Source organism: Mangifera indica, chromosome 1, assembly GCF_011075055.1.
Source record: "Mangifera indica cultivar Alphonso chromosome 1, CATAS_Mindica_2.1, whole genome shotgun sequence".
Taxonomy (NCBI): domain Eukaryota; kingdom Viridiplantae; phylum Streptophyta; class Magnoliopsida; order Sapindales; family Anacardiaceae; genus Mangifera; species Mangifera indica.
In genome coordinates this window covers 11,316,896-11,334,674 of record NC_058137.1, presented here as the reverse complement: position 1 = coordinate 11,334,674, position 17,779 = coordinate 11,316,896, and the positions used below count along the sequence as shown (strand labels likewise).

Below are 17,779 nucleotides of genomic sequence, written 5' to 3'. Positions count from 1 at the left end.
TATACATGTGGAATAATTGGCAAACCAATTATCCTCTTTGTTTTCATTCTCATCATTTATTTCTATGTGAAATAGTTGTTGTACATTTTTCACAAAATTTTGGTTCTGTATTCATTTGTTAGAAAAATCTCTTTTAGCAAAATCTTGGAAGATGTAAATCCATTTTCTCAATAGTATTAAAAAAGATTTAAGGACTTTCAAGTGACGATATTTGAACTTCAATATACATAATTTTAGAGTGTAAATATTTACAAACCATATCTAACTATAAGCAACATATCATACCAAAGATTAATGCTTAATAAAAAATCAAAATTATCAAGCTCATAAAGTGCTAAATGCACTTAACTTTTTTTGTTTTACGATGTTCACCGGTTTATGCTGATTGCCCTAAAAAATCTCTTATTTGTGGATTTTAATTGTTTTAACCCAAAAAAAATTGTGAGATTAATATATGAAAATTAGAACGCATACTTGAAATACTAAATTTTATTTAAAAAAAAAAAAAAGTATAACTTGGTTTTCATATGCATTGATAACTTAAAATTATATTAACTATTCCTATTAGTTTCAAGAAAAAAGCTTTCAAAATTAAAATTAATAAAATCTCATTTCCCTTAACCACAAAAAAAATATATAATTTAAATATATCTTTCTGCCTATATCACAGAGATTTCAGGAAGCCTTGGCGACATCTTGGTCAAATAAAAATACTGTTATTCAACGTACGTCCAGCCACTCCACTCAGACAGAATTCTTGATAATTTTTCCGAGAGCAATAGATCTACTTAAGAAGTGCTAGTTTCGCTCTTTTCTATTGCCGGATCTATATCACCATGCAGCTATATTTACATATAAGAATTCATGCATGCAAAACAACAAGGCACTATCATTATAAAAGTTACTGTTATTTCAAGGTCTTCAACGCTACTCATATTCATAATCAACACTTACAGAAGAAAGAAAGGAGAAGAGATCGAACGAAAGTATATACGTACACAACCCAGATTGCTCTTTAAACATTACAAATATTATTGTTCTACCAGAAGAAATTATTGAGGTGTGATGGCGACTGTGAATCTTCCTGATCATGCGATGGCGAATGTACGTGTCTTCCTTCGTAGGTGGTTATCACCATCCTTGGATCCTCCGCTAATCTCTCCACCCGTTTCTTCACTCGGCAGTTATCTTGCGTACACCGATAATAGCTCCTGCGTTTTCTCCATAAAACAAGTTTATGAGAAAATTATTCATTACTTTGTCTTGCACGTAAACTATATTCAATTAGACCTATAAATATAAAAACTTGAAATGTAATATGCATGAAGAAACCCAGATCCTGAGCTCATAAATGTTTGTACTTCGATATTACAATCGCATCTGACTTCCGATAAATACTAGAAATTGAATGCCAAAAATCTGAAGATATAGATTCACAGTAGTAAGAGGACAAAAGGCTACAAGAGCTGAAAATTACAATAATGCATGAAGAAAGTGAGTTTCCAAACTCTCAAAAACAAGTATTTTTCTATCACTGACATGCAGACTAGCATTTGCAACGCTGGTTCACGGTTTACTAATACCAATAAATGTTATAAAAACAACGATTTAGATAAACTTTCTCGAATAAAGAATTGTAAGAGTTTGAATGATGGATGGACTGTGAAATGGCCAAGACAAGCATGAAATGTTCTTCTGCACAGTGTTTCCCTGAAGAAGCGACAATATTATAAGGTGCTATGATCACAAAAAACCAAAAACTCTTCTTGTTATTTGCAATTGTGAACGAAGCCAAGCCTCATTCTTCAGTGAAATTAATTAACGGTTTTGAATTCAGAAGTTACAGGAAATTTTCAGAGCACTTACCGATCATCTTAATAGAACTATAAATAATTTACAAGAACTCTGTCTTCTACTTCTTCGTTGTTTTTTTTATAAGAATTTGATCAAATCCATGGAATTCAATATTACCAATCAATTAATTTACCGTAATTTTAAAGACAAAAGCGAGCCGTCCACATGACCAGATGAACACTGTAGTTAAAGCCATATAACAGAAATTGAATTGGTTGTAAATTAAAGATGTTGAACTAATTAACTAAAGTTGAGGAAGAATTTCATTTTTTGATTTTGAAAGATTAATTTGCAAATATTTCAATGAAAACCCACAATTTCAAAGAACACATATAATTGTAAAAACAAAAGTGTATGATGAATAATGATGTGCTAAACTGAAATTATAGCACACCATAATTTTTCCTTGACTTCGAAAAAAGAAATATGTTGATTATTTTTATTTCTATCTATATATGGTCACAATATTTAACAAATATATATACTCAATAATTTTAGAGCTGATTCAAGTGCAAAATTGAAATTAAGAATTAATACAGGCATGCAAATGAACACATGCAAATATAATTCATTATAAAATCAAATTTCTATCCTTTATGGAATATAAATAAATAGATAAACATTTATAACAATATCTAGCCAAGATCATTGATTCTAGGAAAGTTAAATCAGTTTGCCAATAACTTTTATTACCTTTATATAAAGATTCAAATTTCTCTCTGGTTTCCTTGTCATAGTACATTATTATTAATCAATTGTTCTATATCTTCTTGATCATTGTATTCTGATTTTCATCTTTTAAACCTAATTATTTCTTCTTTTTGGCTTTTTCGCCGTGGATTATTATTCATACTTGGTGTTCTTCACCATTAACATTACTCACATACTTCTATATTATTTATTTATACTTTTTTTTTTACCCATTAAATTACAAAATCTTCCTCACCAAAACTGTAAAGCCTCTTAGAGCAATCATATCAACAATAATAATAATGAGAGAGAAAGATAAAAAAGAACTAAGAAAAACATAGCATGTGTATGGGGCACAACTAAGCCTAAAATCCAATGTGAAATAAACTTTTCAGAAGATTATTAACTTATATAAGCAAAACGAAGAAAACCCAGAAAATTAAAATTTCGAAAAAAATTTAAAGTTTTCAATTTCGATATAAATTAATTTACCTGGGATGTTGAGTATTTTTCACCACTTTCTGGCCATATTTCCTCCACTTATATCCATCATCAAGAACATCAACTTCGCTCATGGTTTTGAAGCAGAATCTTGGCTCTCTAACCTTCCTTCGTGCTTTTATTTTCTTCATTTTCATGGCTGTGACACCCAAATGATGATCTTGAACCATTCTCTTGTTGTTATAGCACTCGTTTACATCTCCATACGACCTAATTTTGCACGAAAACATCACAAAAATTTTTGTTGATTATTTCAAGAAAAAGTCAGGAAAAATAACAAAAAATTCATGCATGAAAGCAAATAAGTAGTTTTACCAGAGATTTGTAGATGATCTTTGCACTGAAAGGAGGTCGTCCTCTCTGTGCTTGAAGGTGGAATTAGGTGAAGACGAAGCAAGTAGGGTTTCAGAGAGATGATTATTATTGTTGTTATTATGATGAGATGAAAGTTGAGGAAGAGCAAAGGATTTGAGAGATGGATGACAATCCAATGAAGAAGAATTATTATTATTATTACTACTAAAGTTCAAGTTTGAAGGTGAAAATGGAAGAAATCCAACTTGCGCTGTAGATGCAGCTATCCCTTGATGATCCTCAAACATGCCATGGTTGTTCAACATCTCTGAAACACTGAATAATCGACAATCTAACCCTTAGAGATTGATCTTTCTATATGGCTAGCTAGCTCTCCCCCTCCAAATAATAAGACCTTACAAGTCTAGATTAAAAGAACCATACAAAGAGACTCTCTCTCTCTCTCTCTCTCTCTCTCTCTCTCTGTCTCTCTCTCTCACTCAAAGTTCTCGACAGATAAATGTATAAATAGAGAGAGAGATAGAGAAGGAGAAGGAGAGAAGAATTTGGAAAAGATCATGAAAATAACAAAACACCTATAAATTTGTAAGACATATAACTTCTTTCCACTTGGCTCCTTCTTTCACTTTCCCTTCTGTGTGAGTGTGTGTGTGTGTATATATATATATATATATATATATGTATGTATGTATGTATGTGTGTGCTCCTAAATAATAATAAAAAAAGGGGTTCAAATTTTGTAGTTGGTGATGATTTTTAAGCTAAATTGAGAAATAGGCATTGTGTGTGTCTGTGTGAGCCTCTCTCTCTATCTCTCTCTCTCTCTCTCTGTATATAAAAGAAACAAAAGAAGAATCTAAAGACGCAAAGAGGAGAAGAATTAGAAGAGGGGTAATTAATTTAAACATTCAACTGAAATATGAAATATTTTATGCATATATTTTTATATATAGAAGTAAAGAGGAATACATGGAAAACATATGTTAATATAAACTGACCTGCAAGGTAAGAAAATTTGAAGGCTCATTTTTTTTTAGTGGAATTTTCCTGTTTTTGAGAGACGGTCAACAATCGACAACGAAGAGATGAACACCTACTCTTTTTACTCTTTAGCTTCTTTGTGATTATATGTGAAAGAATTCATACACCTTTCTGTCACCAAATATAAAGGGTATACTTAAATGAGTACATAATTATAGTAGTAAATATCCACTAAATAAATAAAAATAATATTTGATAATAATGAGAAAAACTAAAAGAGGGTTTCGAAAATCTCTAGCTACTGTCACTTTCTAGAGTTATTTTCTTTTCATTTCTTTGGTTGGGATAATTATTTCTTTTAGGGTTTAATTTTGTTAAATCAGAAAAATATCATAATATATTTAATACGAATATGTTATCTTTATAAGAAATTTTTTAATATTTGTAAGAGATTTTTCAATATTTTATTAAAATATATAAAACTTTTGGAGTTGTCAAAACATTTGAGACCCAACTTACAATCTAAAAGCGAATAATGGACGAAAGAAAAAGAAAAATAAAAGAATTTATGAATAAATAAAGATAAAGGGCTAAAAGCAATGATGAGAGATCTAGGGTGCAAATCTAAATTCTGAATCGGCGGTGGAGATATCATCATCATGATTGATTGATTTAATTATTTTTATTTTTTATTTTATTTTGTATTTTATAAATGGAGGCTCTATTTGACTTTTGCGGAGAAAAAGCTTCTCACCTTTCTCATCTCTCTTTTATAATAATTAATTGTTTAAAGTTTTTAATATATTAGGCTGAATTACCATGTCCCACCCAAACTTTGATGAAATACTGTTCTATCCTTCAAGTTAACCTTTGCTAAAAACTTTTCCACCATTAAAGTTTGAAATTTCCCATCAGTTATTTTTTAATAGTTAAAAAATATTTTTTATCAATTCTCATAATAAATATAATGGGATTAATATATATACTTACACCTTTAATATTAATTATATTTTTATTATAATTATTTTATATTTTTCTTTCTTATTTATTTTTTATTTTCTTCTCTTTTTTCATCTTTTTAATTATTGAAAAACATGTAAAGAGTGTCAATAAATTTGAAAATAGAGATAGTAATTGTAGGTTAGAGGTTAGGCCTAGTGTGACATAACTAATATTTTGTGGGCAACTCAAACAACACTCCACACATGTTATTTCCCAAACACCTTATGAGCAAAACTAACACTAAACTTATTCTTATTCCATAACCACAATCAATAATCCAAACAAACAATCAAACAAAAAAGAACATCTCACAACAAACAACAAGAATCGATTGTCCAATCAACCCAACATAAACAAATCTGTGAGAAGTTGGAGGTATAGAACTGCAAGTGAAAACAAACAATGAAAGTATAATGGAATAATTGTGAGGTTGATAGAGTTAAATAATAGTAGTATAAGCGCGAATAAAGATAATGCTTGTGAAAAGTGACGAAATGGGTCATAAGAGTAAGAGATACATGACGTTTATAGAATGTACAACACAGGAGTTGCATGACTTTTTTATGCGACAAAATAGAAAAAGCAAAGTGCAATTACGCTTCTAAAGATAAATGGAAAATGACATAAAATTGAAATATTGGTCGACGAATGGGAAGGAACTGTTGTGACTGACAATTGGTGTGGAACTTTCAAAACATAAAGTCGGTGATGACGTTTGGGTTCATCTGCAATTAAAAGAAATAATGCACTAGTGTTGACAACAATTTTTTTAATTTTTAGTTTTTATAATTATTAACTAAAAATGGATAGATATTTTATAAAATTTTGAGGGCAGAGATAGATAATATTTTTATCTTTTTAATAATATTATAAAAAAAATAACAAATTTTAAAAATGGGTTAAAAATGGATTTTTCAAACTCAAAATGTGCAAAATTCTTTCATCAAAGTTTGGGTAGAAAATAGTGACTCTGCCAATAGACTATTACTTTTTCTGAAATTACCCCACAAGAACAGCCCACATCTACCCACCATTTTCTCAAATTCCAAACAAGATATTATAATTCTAAATAATAATAATATTGTTATCATTAATCTCTTCAATTAAAAGTAATAATCCTTGCTTTGTAACTTTTGAAATTAATCTTTAAAAAATAATTATATTTGGCTTTCTGGATAACTTTACTTTATGAGATTAATCATCATACTAATTACATAATTTAAGCCATTATATAAGCTAAGCTATTCTTATAATTCAATAATAATAATTTTAATAATGTTGTACTTGGTCGAATCAAATCCATGGTAAATTATATGGGTACAATTTTTATTAATCATACTGAAATTAATTTGTAAAGTTTAGAATGATAAGTAGCTAGCTAGAGAGTAGTAGGGATTCAAACAATTAGAAATAGTAACTTATAATTATTGTTGCATGAAAGATAAATAATAATAATATATATATATATATATATTATATAATATATATAATTTTTAATTCGTAATAATTTTAGATCTTTATTTATTATTATAATTTTCTTTCATAGTATTTCGTTTTACCCACTCTGATTATTTGCTATCATTTCTTCAACTTAATTAAAAAAGTTATTAATTATAATTAAGTTCCAAATATTTTTGAGTTACAAAGAATCTACACTCTTTTGTAGTAACTAATAATTAAGAAGATAATTATGGTTCTCTTTGTTTTTTTTTTTTTTTTTTATAAAAATCAAGTGGATATAGTAGAGAATCTTTATTTAAAATAATTTGTTAGGGAGATGAATTATAGGGTAAAATTATCACAATATTGATTTTGTTGTATTTATATAATATTATTTAATACTTGTAGGCATTTTCTTAGTAAAAAGGAGCTCAATAATTAAATTATTCTAACTTAATTAATAAAGATTAATTATTGTGTCTGTCAAGTAAAATTCAAGTTGGAATCAATGAAAGAGATAATTATCTAATTGACTCTCCTTGTAACAACAATACCCTTTAGCCCTTTAGTAGGTGAAATGGAGGTAGACGAGTCTTATATTAAAATATTTCCTAAAATTGAAAATAAATTGGAAATATTAATCCTCTTAATTATTTAATTATTATATTAATTTTATATTTTAAATGTTAAAAAATAATGTATACAAAATCCCATTTACAATTTTTGTTTGTTTCCTTTCTTTTTGCCCTTTTGGTATAGATATAAAATTAACACACACAATGATAAATTTAAAAAATAAAATATTTTAACTAGATATTTATAAATATTTTTAATATAATGCAACACTACTAAGTGTTTAAAGATTAAATATTATTAGAAAATTTCCCCAACCCATTTTTTCTAAATATAATAAAAAGAAGAATAAAGTGCTTTTAACTTACATATAATTTTACCAAAAATAATAGAAATTATTATTTTATTGTAAAAATATAAAACAAAATAAAAATAATAGCCCATAAAGGGAAAATAATATTATAATTATTTTTGAAATAAATCTAAAATAATTTTCTAAAAATTATAACTTCAATTAATTGCTAAACATATTTATTATTCATAAAATAAATCATTTTGATGACGTGGAGATGACGTAGAGGTGACATCAGACTAGTACGTACAAAGAGAATAATAGCTTTCATCGGGTACAGAGAGAATCGATAGCCTTTTGGTTTAAACTATTCTATTAATAATAATTAAGTAATTAAATAAAATAATTAATAATAATTATATTTTGTTTTTTATTAAAAAAATATGGGCCCTAACTTCTAAGTTGGGAAGAGATGCGGGGTGGCAAGCTTCATCATTTCTTTTTTGTCTCTGTTTTATAGGTGGCCACCCATCATGCCACTTACATTTTCTTTCTTTTTACTATTTTCGAAATTCATCAAAAAAAAAAAATTGTATGCTTTTACAAAGTTTTAAATACCATATTCCAATTGCTATAAAAATATTATTTATATAAATTAAAAATATCACGATGACGTTGTAGTCATGAATTTATACTTTAAAAAATAAGTTTCAAATTACACAAAAAATAGAATAATTAAAATAAAAATCAAGCTTGTTTTTGTCGAGGGAGTTTAAGTGACTTTTGTGTGGAATTTCTTTTAACAATTTAATACAAAATAAAATGCAATTTAAATTCCATGAAATCATTACAAGTCACTATACCCACCAGGGGCCAATTATGGTAGAGACCCAAAAATTAAAATAAAAAGTAAATAATAAATATTTAAATATAATTATAACCTGAGAAAAAATCCAGTCTCTTGCAGAAAAATTAGCATGCCATCCCCAGTTCTAAGCTGTCATTGACAAGACCTCTCTAGCCCTTTCTTAAATGTATTTATTTATTTATTTTAAAATTCTTATTATTATCATTATTATTTTTGTCCGTTTCTTTGTACTTATTGCCCAGGAATCAATAGAATTATACTCATACTTTTTAATATAATGTTAGTTAATTCTGATCTCCACACATGCTTCTGCTGCGAGTAAATCGATGCATATAAAATGTACAAACATCGATTGTTTTAAAGGAAAATGTTATTATTTATTATATCTATATATTCTCATCTCATGTCAGTATATTCTATTAATTTCAAATGTTAGGAATTTATATAATTTAATTATGAAATTTTAAGGGGTCAAAAATTTTTAATATATTAAATTTTATAAAATTTTCAATTATAAACGGTCAAAATAGCATAAAATTTCAGCAGAAAAAATTCTACTCATTCAATTGTAACAGAATCTAAAAAAATATATACATTAGCTCAACGAACGATAGCTTCAATATCTTCTGGTGCCTTTTTTCTTACTGGGTTTTGAGAAAGGAACACTTAGGGCTCTCTTAAAGTTTTCCTAATTCCGTTAACACAAGCTCATATCTTGACAATTATTATTCAATAAAAAAATTATTAATATCTACGTATAATTTGAGTTTAAATCTTATAATTACGTTACTGAAACAATGGTAGCTTTTTAAACGACAATTCAATGACTCAAATCAAATGGGTGGGTAGTGTCTTCCCTAATCATAACGTTGCGCTTATCTTCTTAAAATTCAAAGTGTATGTGCAAGAAAATGGAGATAGCAATATCACATAACCCGTGAATCACATCTATTAAAAAGTCATTGTTCAACCATGATGTGTGTGCATAATTTAAATACTCATCCCATCAAAGAATTTTTTTATTAAATTATACATCTTCCAAAAAGTTTGAAATGTAAAATGGTCCATCTTAATATTAATTTCTGCATAGTACCATAAAATTTGCCCTAACTTTCTTCATCCTGTTAACTTAATGCATCAAGTGTCGCGTCGAAATAATTATGGGAGTTTGTGTGGGTTGTGAGAATGACTCGTCAATGTAAAGGAGAAGCATAAGATGGTAATATCCTTGTGTTTTTTTTTTTTTTAAATATATATATTTTTCTCACCGATGACATGTTTTTTGAGCATTAGGTGATGATTGAAGACTGGTGGGTTTGTGAGTGAGTGATGTTGTTGTTGGGAGAGAAGACATGCGAGCACCATCACCCACCAAAACACACTTTGTCTTAGTTTCATTGGCTTACAGTCTACAATATAAGAGATGTGTAAAAACGTTTTTCCTTAAATTTTGTGAAACTAACATCAATAGATTCCTCAAAATAAAGCTTAATTAGTTCGATTCATCAGCATAAGAGATAGACCAAAAAAAAAAAAAAAAACATGGTTAATTAGTTAGGCTTAGCAGTGTACGAGATAGAAACAAAAAAACATTTAAAGTAAACTATTGACGGCTTAATTTGATTAAACAAATAATTACTTTTACATTGTAGAATTATAACAGTATCAAAATAGACAATGGTTTCATCAAAACTGCTATCTATTAGATCAAAATAATGAATCAATATTAATATCTAATTGATGAATTGACACAATAAATTTAACCCACGAGGAATATTATAACATCATTTTACCATATGTATAAAAGAAAAAGAATGGTAACACGATTCAAATTTTACTTTGTACCCAAACTCAAAGTTTTCCAACTGCTAACCCTAATTTCTAGGTGAGGTGCATGTGGGTAAGATCAAAATATAATCCTGTAATCATTAATATTAAGCTTAAAAGATTAGCTGCTAATTGCTGATTTAATTATTAAAGAGAGATATTGATATTACAACTTGGAATCTTGCACTAACTGGGTTTCTTTTTGTTTGTACTTTGGAGTGAATGTGATATATAAAGTGCTAACTTTAATAAGAGTAAAATTTTTTGTTCCAGTCTAGACAACCGACCAAGATTTAAAAGTAGATTTGCTCATTAGACGAGGTAAAAAGGCTTTGTTTTGTCATTAAGTCAGCTTTTTCAGTTAATCACTTTTTCCATCTATTGCCAACAAAGTAGTTTGATAATTAATTCACAAAATTTTGAGCGTAGTAATGTGATGAAGGATGGATAAACTTGGCCTTATAATAATCAGTAATGTATTCAAGCCCTCTGGAAAATATTGAAATCTCTTAGACATGATTAGAAATCCTCCCTTTTTAGAGTTTTTCATAGTTTTGAAAAAGTTTCGATACTTTTTATATCATTTTTCAGAAGACATAATCCCTAAATGATAATAACCCAAATGTATATATGAATAATAATTTGTAATTAACACTATTGCTAATGTCTTTAGAAGCATAAATGGTGAACTAATAATGATGCAATTTCAGACAAAATTAATTTATAATTTATCTTAATAACCAAAGTATATTCACATGAAATCATGATTAAAGTTACCTTAAATGGATTTTAGTATAGTTATTGGGAGTTGGGTAACATGCTTATGGTTGTGATTTTGTTTTTGAAATTGAATCCAAAATTCCAATAATCTTAATGTCTATTGGCTCCTTTACTTATACACCATTAAGGGTTCACTTTTGCCTCAGAAAGTTGCCTAAATTATAACTTTTCTTTTCTCTTTTCTTTGAATTTTTAAATTTGAAGTCTTAATTTCATCTTCGAATATGTTCCTAAGTCAAAATTTATGGAAAACTAACACTTGATATCAACTTTGGGACCAAATTGGCACTAACAAATGATTGGAAATCACAATGAATTGATCATTTTCTTTTAGCTTTACATCTTTTCATACATTTAATCTAGTAAGAGTCTAACATATAATCAATTTACTATATCACTTTTTATCTCAAGTCATCAAAGTTTTATTGTATAAATATAGTTTAAAGTTATTGGCATTAATCTTTAAAATGAACCATGTAATTAAATTTATTTATTAAGTAGTCGTGAGTAAATGTTTCCCAAATGTTTATATTGTATGAATCTATTTGTTTATGATTATTGTGAAATATATGTTCAAAATTGTTATTAAACAAGACGAAATATTATTTGACATATACTTGTCTTACCTCTTCTCACAGTTTGATATACTAACTAAAATATAACTTGACATACGAATGATATTCTATATATAGGGATAGACTCAAGAAGGATAAGAATGGTCACTTGACCCTTTTAGATTTTAAAAAAAATATGAATTATCTTTTTGAGTATAAAAAATAAGTATTTAATATCATTTTAAACTTAAAAAATTACTAATTTAATATATTTAAAATTTCAAAATACCTTTCTTAAATTTTATTAATTCTTAATTAACTTTTTTATATTTTTATTTTTATTCAATTTTAATTGTTTTATATTGTATCTCTAATCTATTCTTGTATATATAACAAGAATGTATATATATAAATTTATTGGGGGTATATATGCGTAATGTGATATTGTAGTTGTGCTTTAATAATATTTTTCTACTAAAAAAGGAGCTATTGAATTTGGCCCTACCTTTGAAAGAGGGAGATGAATTATGGCATAAAAGTCTTTTGCCATTATAACTAATGTATGCCATTGCAAGTTAGCATGTGCTCATTTTCTAACAACGTAATTATATATGATATAATAAGGTTTGACATTGGGGCATACACCAATATTTTATAACAAATTTTCTTATTCTTTTCTTTTTAGACTTTGGATACCATTTGAAGAATTCTAATGGGTTTTTCATAAATTTATTCCTTTTGTTTTTCTCTTTGCTTCAACTGTCTAAGTCATTGACTTGCTTGCTAGGCCTCCATGAATTGACTTCTAAGTGAACAAATTAATTTAATTTCACTATTAAAGTTATAAAATCATAACATAAAATTTATAATTTAAAACTTGTAAAATGTATTTGTATAGTGTTGTCCCATCGTTGGACTAAGATTACCCTTACTACTAAATTTTTCATGATAAAAATGAGAGTTGAATGAAAAGATTTATTGAAGAATTAATACCCTAATTAGAAATATATATGAGAAAATAATGTCCATCTCTTTATCGCAAAAATTTCAAAAATCATCTTAAACGTTTTAAAAATTATATGGGTCAAATAGGTTTCTATTCATTTAACAAATTAGGAAGCGACCCAAAATGGCTCCACCAAAGAACCTGCTTAAAAAATGTTCCATGTGCTCTAACAAAAATACCAAATGCATGCATAAAATTGATTGATGAAAATTTGGGCACACATGATTGAAACAAGATTTGTTAGTTGAAATTTGAGCATGAATTTCTACTCATTCCTTCTGATATAGATTATGTTATATTTTTACGATCTTATTCTTGAGGCTTATAATTTATTTACAAAAACTTTGTTGCACAAATGGTTTATACTTGTATAATTATTTTCAATTTCTATGAGAGATATATGAAGGATGGTGATTGAATTAGAATCACACGAATCAATTTTCTAAAAAATATTATCTTAAATTATGTGGAAATGATAATCAAAAACTAGTTTAATTAGTAATTTTTATTTTTCATTAATACGAATATTAATTTCCCCACATTATTATAAATAAGTTAAACATCAAAAGGGACCCTATAGAAAAGTGAAAATAATTAAATAAAATAGTTATTCAAATAAATTATAAGGAAAATTTAAAGCACAATAATCATATATAATTATAAGTTAAATTGTAATCATCTTCTAAAGTGTCCCACTCCATATGCCTCTAACTTTATTATCAAATTGATGGTAACACTCAAATTAATTTGTTGTGATAATAATTAATTTACTTGATTGATATTAATTAAAACTCAAACAAAAATAAATATTATTAGAAATAATTAAAATAAATTTAATTTTCATCAATCATTAATTTTCTTAATGATATGTTCCCATGTGCATTGTTGCATTTGATAGTCCTTGCATTTGAAGTGAAATCCATCAATATTTGGCCTCATCTCTCAACTCATTTTTATTAAGAAATAACACATTTCTATTGTTCTTTTTTTAAAGCAAAATGTATTAAAAAAAGGAAAAAAAATCGTATGCTCACAAAAGACAACTGACTACAATCTAAGCACGCTCTATCAAAAGATAGGATAACAAGAAAAGAATAATGACAAAACTAACAAACACCATAATCTAAAGTCAGATATCTTAGTTAACTATGAAAATCTCTTTAAAAATCAAGCTCAAAAGGGTCACAAAATGATTAATAAGACCCATAGAGCAAATGATACAAACATGCTTGCCTCAAAACAACATACCATTTCAATTGTTTCAATGTACTATATCTTCGAATTTACTTATAAATTTTATGGATATAAAAAACTAATAATAAGGGGCTACTGTTTTAAGTATTAAAAGATTATTTTGTATTATATCTTTTTAATACTGATATTATTTTATTTGATTTATCAGATAATAAAAAATTATGATAATCTTTTATTATCACTAATAATATAGTAAGTAATATAAAAAGTAATATATTACCAACTTCACTTTAGGTATTAAAAAATTATCAAGATAATCTCGATTTTATTATAATTACTTATTATTTATTATTTTTTAAAACAAAAATAATATTATTTTAAATTAATATAATAAATAACATGAAAATATTTTAGTATTATTTTGTTATGTCTAATCAAATATAATAATTATTTATACTTATCAAATTTTAAATATAATAATAATTTATACTTAATTTTTTTTTAAATCTATCTTTAAGATAATCTTTTATTTTTTATAATAAAATATTGTTGAAACTAAACCTATACTAATTATAATAATAAGGCAAGATCATTTAATTTTAACACACTCGAGCTTTTCTCCTTGTAATTATTGAAAGCCCCTAGATTGAAATTTCTTGTAATTTGGAGGCAGTTTTCAAGTCTGATATGTATAACATCAAAAGGATTTGAACTTTTATTTATTTTATTAATATGTGAATTAATTTTTTTTTTTTGGTGAATGAATCAAAAATTTTAATTTTTTATTAAAAAAACTAAATTTATATTTTATCACATAAAGAAAAAATCTAACATATAATGTCAATAAAAATTAGTTATGTGATTTTTTTTGTTTTAATTTAAAAATATTGATCGAGATAATTCATGATTGACATGGATAATCCTTTTCTTTTCAAAGGAATTGAACTTTGAAATTAGTCTATTAAATATGCATTTTTTCTGACTTTTCTATTACATATTATATTTATATGAAATTCTTTTAATTAAAATGATGTTTAATGATGCGAGACATTGCTTCTTTTTATTTGAGAAAAAAGTATGATTTGATATTTTTTGTGCCCGAGAAGTCCATGTCAACACACAAATGATCTAAATCACCACATAAATGCGAAAAACTCAATCTTTTAAATTAAAAAAAAAAAAAGATAACTTTAATTGTTTTGGTCATTTAAATCAACCCACGTTGTAACTTATAAGTTATGAAATAATAAAATTATACATACATATTTTTAATATATAATTTAAACATATTAACGATATGTTATTATATGATTTGATGATTTAAATTAAAAATAAAATAATATCTAATTATATGAAAATATATAATTTATGTACTTAAATTATATATAAAAAATGTATATATATAATATTTTTGTTATGAAAATGGGAAATTGACCCAAAAAAAAAAATTATAAAAGTGAAAATTATATAACTAATGGTAGATTACCAACTTTTATCTTTTTTCAGCAAATAAGATGTCTAGAAAAAATTATAAAAATTAAACTTGAATTTATTTTTATTTTTTTCAAAAATAAAAAAATCTAAAAAATTTCATATCATATGGTAAATGATCTAAGGTATGTTTACCAAGATTTGAACATGAATAAGGTGTTACACATTTTATTAAAATTTAATGTCAAATTAAAGATGTTTGTGAAATTGCATGTTCAAAGATTTCAAGAAAATCAAACCCTTTTTTTTGTTCACTCTTTTTCTTTTTCTGATTCAAGGTTTTACACATTTTATTTTCATTTAACGTCATATTAAAGCTAGGCGTTTCTGATTTCAAGCTTTTTTTTTTCTTCTGATTATTTCTATTTTATTTTGTTATTTTACATTCAGTAATTGAAGAAGGAACAAAAAATGAATTTGGGTTTGTTCACCGATTGGTATAATAGGCTTTTTTACTGGGCCTAAAAATGAGAGGAGGCCCAAAAAGTCTCTAATCCATTAAATTTGAGAAAAAGGCTTAATTGACGCATAAATTAATATTCTAAAATAATCTTTATCTGTAAGATAAAAGGTTAAAAATTATAACAAAATACCAAAATAATTTTTAGTTCCATCAAAATTATTAGTATCATCAATTTTTATAATTTTTTTTTATTTTTTAATTTTTATTCAGATAAGTTTAACTTTAATGAAAATTAGTAGAGTGCACATAATAATTTCTAAATACATTTATACTTTATTTTATTTTATTTTTATTGGGAAATAGGTATAAACAAAAATCTAATAAATCTTGAAATTAAAAAAAAAAATTGATGCAAACAAAAAACCTTATTTAAATCTAATTAAGCATGATTATATTAGATATCAAACAATATTTAAAGGGGTTTTATAATAATAACAATATAGTATATTTAGTTGGGAATATTAGAAATGTGTCGATATTGTATATCAATATTAACCCAATCAAGTCATTAGGTCCTTGCATTAAAGGCATTTCAAAATTCCTTCTCAACATTCAACTTTTGATCTTGTCTCAAGTGACCCAAAATGTGAAAGCATCTAATGCCAAACTTTTATATTCTATATTTACATCTTATGTAATATGGGTTCAGTGCCAAAGTCTCATTTTAAATTGTGAAAACATCTACCACCAAACCTTCATATTCTAATTTTATTCCTGTAATATATATTTTAGATAAAACACAGCTTAGAAAATTTAAGTTGATTTATATTTTGTAGCTCTGATTCTTAAATAAAAAATTGTAATAACAAACTTGTAAACTAGGTTTGATTCATGTAACTTGATCCATAAATCTGAACAAAACGTTAAACATTTAGTGTTGAGCATTCATTTCTAACTTTATATGAATTTAAAAATACTTATTCGTTCATAACAATAAGCTCAATATAAATTTCATTACTCCAATCTTCTATGCGAACTTTCTATGACAACGAATTTAAACAATGGATCTCTATATGGTAAAATAATAATTGTTGGACCACAAAAATTTTATGTGAAGATTTGACTTTGGGCTTTAATTATTGCAAGCTTCAGCCCAATTTAAGCTTAGTATGCTGCTAATTTTGAAAACATTTTGCAGCAAATTTTGAAAAACCCAGAATATATTTTGTACTATCACCACAACAAATATTCTAAGTTAGAGAGGATTTTAATTCGGTTATTTTATGAGACAGAAATCTTAATTTCGTTCCCTAGTAAGATAAAATTTACTTTTAAGGCCATTTTTAATGCCGTCCCAAAATAATTATTTTAGAAATAATTTTAATTTTGTTCAATAATGTTTCTCTTTTGGATGAAATTTTAATTTTATCCTAAAATAATTATTTTAAAGGACGAATTTTTAATTTCATCTCTAATAAGTTAAGATTTACTTTTAAAGACGTTTTTAATATTGTTCCAAAATGATAATTTTAGGGATGGTTTTTTTTTGTTCCAGAATGATAATTTTAATGAACAAAATCTTAATTTTGTCCTAAAAAATATATAATTTATTTTTAGAGGGGATTTTAATTTCATTCTAGAATGTTACTTTTAGAGATGAAATCTTAATTTCGTCTCAAAATGATTATTTTAGAGGATAAAACCTTAATTTCATTTCTAATAAGTTAAAATTTATTTTTAAAAATATTTTCAATGTCATCCTAAAATGATAATTTTAAGAATGAAATTTTTCTCCTCGATTCACAATACAATCAAGGACAAAATTTTTTGTTCTCGATTTATGACACAATTAAGGACATAAAAAATTATCTCTAATTCACTATTTAATCAAGGACAACAAATTTTGTTCCCAATTCATCATACAATCAAAAAAAATTTTCCCCAATTTTTTACACAATTAAAGACAAAAAATTTTGTTTTCAATTTATTATATAATCAAAGATGAAAA

At 25.8% G+C, this 17,779-nt stretch overlaps 1 protein-coding gene across 1 annotated transcript; it reads right to left on the bottom strand.

The window, feature by feature from the left end:
• Nucleotides 1–869: 869 nt before the first annotated feature.
• On the bottom strand, nucleotides 870–3,970 carry LOC123213319 (probable WRKY transcription factor 13). Its single transcript, XM_044632727.1, has 3 exons — nucleotides 3,361–3,970; nucleotides 3,037–3,255; nucleotides 870–1,211 (listed from the first exon to the last, which is right to left on the bottom strand). Exons 1-3 carry the CDS (start codon nucleotides 3,663–3,665, stop codon nucleotides 1,040–1,042), a joined length of 696 nt encoding a protein of 231 aa, XP_044488662.1. The 5' UTR covers nucleotides 3,666–3,970; the 3' UTR covers nucleotides 870–1,039.
• Nucleotides 3,971–17,779: the final 13,809 nt, after the last annotated feature.